Source organism: Phyllobates terribilis, unplaced genomic scaffold, assembly GCF_046119375.1.
Source record: "Phyllobates terribilis strain yellow unplaced genomic scaffold, ASM4611937v1 Scaffold_1__5_contigs__length_1240528914, whole genome shotgun sequence".
Classification (NCBI taxonomy): domain Eukaryota; kingdom Metazoa; phylum Chordata; class Amphibia; order Anura; family Dendrobatidae; genus Phyllobates; species Phyllobates terribilis.
Genome location: NW_027362761.1, coordinates 1,099,740,324 through 1,099,745,579, shown reverse-complemented (window position 1 = coordinate 1,099,745,579; position 5,256 = coordinate 1,099,740,324). Strand labels below are relative to the sequence as shown.

General features: G+C 42.5%; 1 protein-coding gene across 1 annotated transcript; it reads left to right on the top strand.

Moving 5' to 3' along the window:
- The first annotated feature begins 2,585 nt into the window (after positions 1 to 2,585).
- LOC141168332 (uncharacterized protein F54H12.2-like) lies at positions 2,586 to 3,899 on the top strand. Its single transcript, XM_073655055.1, has one exon. The coding sequence runs from the start codon at positions 2,586 to 2,588 to the stop codon at positions 3,897 to 3,899; it is 1,314 nt and encodes a 437-aa protein (XP_073511156.1).
- The last annotated feature ends 1,357 nt before the right edge of the window (positions 3,900 to 5,256 follow it).

Sequence of the window (5,256 nt, the reverse complement as noted above, 5' to 3'; positions counted from 1 at the left end):
TAAAAAAATGTTCCGCAGGTTGGGAAAAATCAATCCATACCAGTTTTTCCATGTATAACTATATTAGCTAGTTAATTAAGGACTGCCCTTAATTATCTTGTCAGAAACCAATAATCATTAACATATTGTATTGATTGATATGGCTAGTTAATGTTACTTCATAGCCTGGGAATAGTTTTTTTTTGCTGCGTCATACTAAAAATGTTACCTAGAATGGGAAAATCAATCCATACCAGTTTTACCCTGTATAACTATAATAACTAGTTCATTAAGGATTGAATCTAAATCCGGCACCATTTTGTTTTCAAAATGCCTAACGTCGAAACTCTGTTACACAAGCATTATTATACAGCAAAGAGTCCCGGTTCCTACGGAGGGATACAGCGGCTCTATAATGCCGTTAAGAAATATGGCGTGCGTAGAAAGACTGTCGCAGAGTGGCTTAGCGATCAAGAAGCGTATTCTCTACACAAATCCGTAAGAAGACGGTTTATCAGAAATCGGATCATAGTTAGCGATGTGGATAGTTTCTGCCAGGTGGATCTCGTCTGCATGAATGACTACGCTAACGATAACGATGGTTTAAAATATATTTTAACGGTCATAGATGTTCTATCCAAATACGTCTGGGTCATCGGCCTGTGGACCAAGACCGGCAAGGAGCTTGCAAAAGCTTTTGAGATGATTTTTAAAAGCGAACGACGTATCCCGCAAAAACCACAAACGGATCGCGGGAAAGAATTTATGAATAAGCCCGTCGATACGCTTTGTAAAGAGTATAACGTACATCAGTTCTTTACGAATAATACGGTGAAAGCTGCGGTCGTGGAAATATTTAATCGCACGTTGAAAGCTCGTATGTGGCGCTATTTAACGGCTCATAACACATTGAGATATATAGACGTATTACTTGATTTAGTGCACTCTTACAATAATGCTTATGATCGCACTATAAGATGCAGTCCTGCCTCTGTCACGAAAGCTAACTCCATGACCATATGGAGCAGCACTTATCAAGACGTCTCTGCAGCGAAAAGATTTAAACCTCTATTAAAACCGGGGGATAACGTCCGGATTGTACGGCATAAGCATATCTTTTCAAAAGGCTACGAGCATACCTACACGCGAGAAATTTTCGTGGTCTCATCCGTAAATACACGATTCAGAAAACCTCTCTACGCATTAAACGATTTGAGCGGTGAAAACGTAGAAGGGTCTTTTTATGAAGACGAACTACAAAAGGTGCCTCAAGACGCTAATAGGATCTACAAAGTTGAAAAAGTGTTGAAAAAATGCAGGCATCGCGGTATCCCGATAAATTCAATAGTTGGATAGAAGAAAATCAATTAACGACCGTATAAAGCATGGAAGACGATTCGTTTTACGTTACACTACCTAGCAATTCATCATCCAAAATCTACCCCGAAAATACTATTTCGAGTTACACCACCAAGCTAGCAAAGGCCATTCTTCTTTCAGGAGCTTATGAAGTGGTGTTAACGGAAATACAGTACCCCCATACGTGGAACACGTTCGACGCTTAACGAGCCGTTAGAGGTTTATCATGTAAAATCAGGATTTTACCCGAACATTCAAAAGCTGGTCAGTACAGTCAATGCACGAATAGAATCGCTGAATTTATCCACGCCTGCCTATAGGATACGTTATGATGATCTACGTCGAGAGGTAATCCTACCCGACCCATCACCTCTACAGTTTTCTCTGGGTACTAAGCTAAAATTTATTTTCGGACTACAGACCGTCGATGATTCACCCGCAGCTTTAATGCCGTGGAATCGCCGCTCTTACCCCGATTCAAAGGCGGGTTTTTATTTGCTTTTTGTATACACTGATATAATTCAACATCAGCTTGTGGGCGACAGCTACGTTCAACTGTTACGGACCGTAGAAGTTAGCGGCAATGATAACGATATTGTCACAGTGCGCTACTCGCGGCCAGATTACATACCGCTGTGCAAACAACACTTTGACTCCGTAACTGTTACTGTCATGTCGGACCAGGGTACGCAGGTTAAATTCAGATACGGAAAATGTATAGTGCGATTACATTTTAGGCCTCGCAAGACTACGCCACGGTAAAAATGATGTCTCAAAGAGTTTACGGCGATCCCGCCTTGTACGCCCGGTACTATGTAGCTCAAGCAGGGCATGGCTTAGAGGGGTTCCGCGGTGATGAATACATGTACGGAGCCGGTCTCGGTGGTCTGTTTAGAAGTCTTTTTAGAAGAGCAGTACCGCTTTTCAGAAAAGGCCTAGAACTAGTCAAACCGCATGTAAAAACAGCCGTAAGAAACATTGCTAAAGACGCTATCACGAGTATGTCTACGGCCGTAGTGGACAGATTGAATCGCACCTCTAAAAACAATCAAGAGGGCGACGGACTAATCTACGTAACCACAAAATCGCGTAAAAGAAAAAGAGAAAGAAACTCTTTACCACGAGCAAAAAGACCCCGCTCACCGCGATTCCCGCCGCGCCTCATGAATAACACCGCTCAATGTAAATCGAGTTCACGTCAGAAGTCCGCAAGACGCCTCATGAGTGACATCTTCTAATAACAGGTCATGGCGTTTATTCACGATGCGTCGATAGAGTGCGCTAAAAGCGAACTGGATATCTTTACCGTGCCTCCCACGCAGACTAGCGTTGAAAAATCGTTTTTTGTCGAGGTGCAACCCATCGCTGCTCTAGCCGATAACGCACCCCTGGAATTTTTCGTATCGGGAAGCGGAGAATATTATTACGATTTAAATAATACACTCTTGAACGTCCATTGCCGCATCCTGAAACAGGACGGTATGGTTCTCGCTGCCGGCACGCGTGTGGGACTTATTAATTACCCCATAGCCACACTTTTCAATCAGGTGGACATTACTCTGGGGGACCGTTTGATTTCACAATCTGATAACCTTTATAGTTACCGGGCCTGCATTGAAACGCTTTTAAACTACAGTACGCAAGCGTTGAGATCGCAATTTACAGCGGGGTTATTCTATAAAGACACTGCAGGCCATCACCAGACCACCGTACTCGACGGCGAAAATCAAAATTATGGGTTCGCCCGCAGAGCCCACGCAGCCCGTCTCTCAAGGCCTGTGGAACTCGTGGGCCCGATCTTCGGTGACATTTTTAATCAACCGAAACTCATTTTGAACGGTCTAGAACTTAAGATCAAGTTATCGAGAAATAAGGACTCGTTTTGCCTTATGACTCCCGAACAGGAACAGTTTAAGGTTCAGATCGTGAACGCAGCCCTCTACGTAAAGAGAGTACAAGTCTCTCCAGCCGTCAGGATCGGTCACAGCCAAGCTCTTCTATCAAGCCCCGCTAAATACGCTCTAGACAGGGCCTGTTTGAAAGTCTATAGCATCCCTGGAGGAACGAGAAATAGTAATCATGAAAATCTATTTCTGGGCCAGATACCAAAAACTGTTATTCTTTGCTTTGTGGACAACGAGGCCTTCAGCGGCAGTTACCAGAAAAATCCACTTTGCTTTCACCATTATAGGATCAACCACGCTGCTCTGTATTTGGACGGACAGCAGATCCCCGCCAAGCCGTTTCACCCTAATTTTGACGCTGAACATGCTGTGAGGGAATATATGGGTCTCGTTCACATCTCCGGAAAACAAAAAGCCGACGCAGGATTAAGCATAGACCGTGATGAGTTTATGAGCGGCTACACTTTCTTCGCGTTCGGTTTGTCGCCGGATCAGGAACCGAGCGCTCACTTTTCGCTCATTAAAACGGGTAACCTACGGGCCGAAATTCATTTTGCGGATGCCACACCACACACGGTGAATATGATCGTTTATGCTGTCAACACGGCTGTACTGGAGATTAACCAACGTCGAGAAGTCCTATACGACTTTAATTAAACTTTTGTGACTCCACAGTAGATTTCGTCTATAATGAATACTATGCAACTGTCATGCAGTTTGAGCCGAAATCCCGTTACTCGGAGTATGTTTGGCGGGGTATTTCCCTGCGACCTCTTACCACGCCATATTATCAGGTATAGACCTAGAGCCTATATCGTCAACACAAATTCTTCGGAAGAGCCCGGTACGCATTAGCTACTTATTATTCTATGCAGGAACAAATCCTTATTTTTTGACAGTTACGGGTTACAACCTGACGCCGCCGTATTTCCGAATACGATTATACAATTTTTAAGAAGAAACACTACGACGTATTGCTATCAGAACCGCCAGCTGCAAGACTCTATGTCGAGTTTTTGCGGACAGTTTTGTATTTACGTGTTGTATCACGTCGCTGCGGGAATAACATTGAAGCGATTACTGAAAAACTTTACAAATGATTTAAAACATAATGATCGTCTAGTAGATGCATTTGTACAAAATCTTTCTAACTCTATCACGATTTTACGTACGCCATTATGCGATTATAATCAGGTTTGCAAACCGCCCTGCGAAACATGATCTTGCTCTATTTCTGCTATAGAACTAATGTGGTTTTATAACAATATTTCCTTTTTGTAATGTGTACTAAAAATGTTTATATCTTTGTATTTCTTGTTCAATAAATCATTCAATCTATTTTGCTGTGCCAGTTAACATTAACCCTGGGACTGCTTTTTCTCACAAAAAAACATGTATTGACATGTTTTTTCTTACATAAAGCAGTTACACTTTAACCTATATGGGGGTGAAGGGCATGATCGCCTTCTAGCAATTCGGTTTACACAAAGCTAATGGGGAATGTGCCTAGCTTACACATTACCTATTACCTTACAGAGAATCGAGCCGTTGTTAATGGGTAATGTGCCAAGTTTACACATTATCCTACAACCTTACAGAGATGCTATCGATGAGCGTGGTTATCTTTGTAAATATTAGCATTGAAATGTATTGTAACCTATAGATTTGCTTGTATATTGTTGTATTTTGAAATCTATTTACACCTTTTTCCATTTCTTGATTTGTGTATACCTCTAAGTGAATCTACAATAAATGTATATTTTTTTAAACACTTTTATTACGTCATTATTATGAACACTACAGAATGCTAACCCTAGGGATCCTGGGGCTGCCTTTTCTCACAAAAACATGTCTTGACATGTTTTTCTTACATACGGCGCTTACACATTAACCTACAACCTTGGGTGAAGGGCATGTGGGCGGTCATGGGGGACGTAACCGAGGCTGAACATGGGCTGCTTCCGGGGCGGGGACGGAACAGACGTAACAGATATTGGACACACATAGGGGCGGT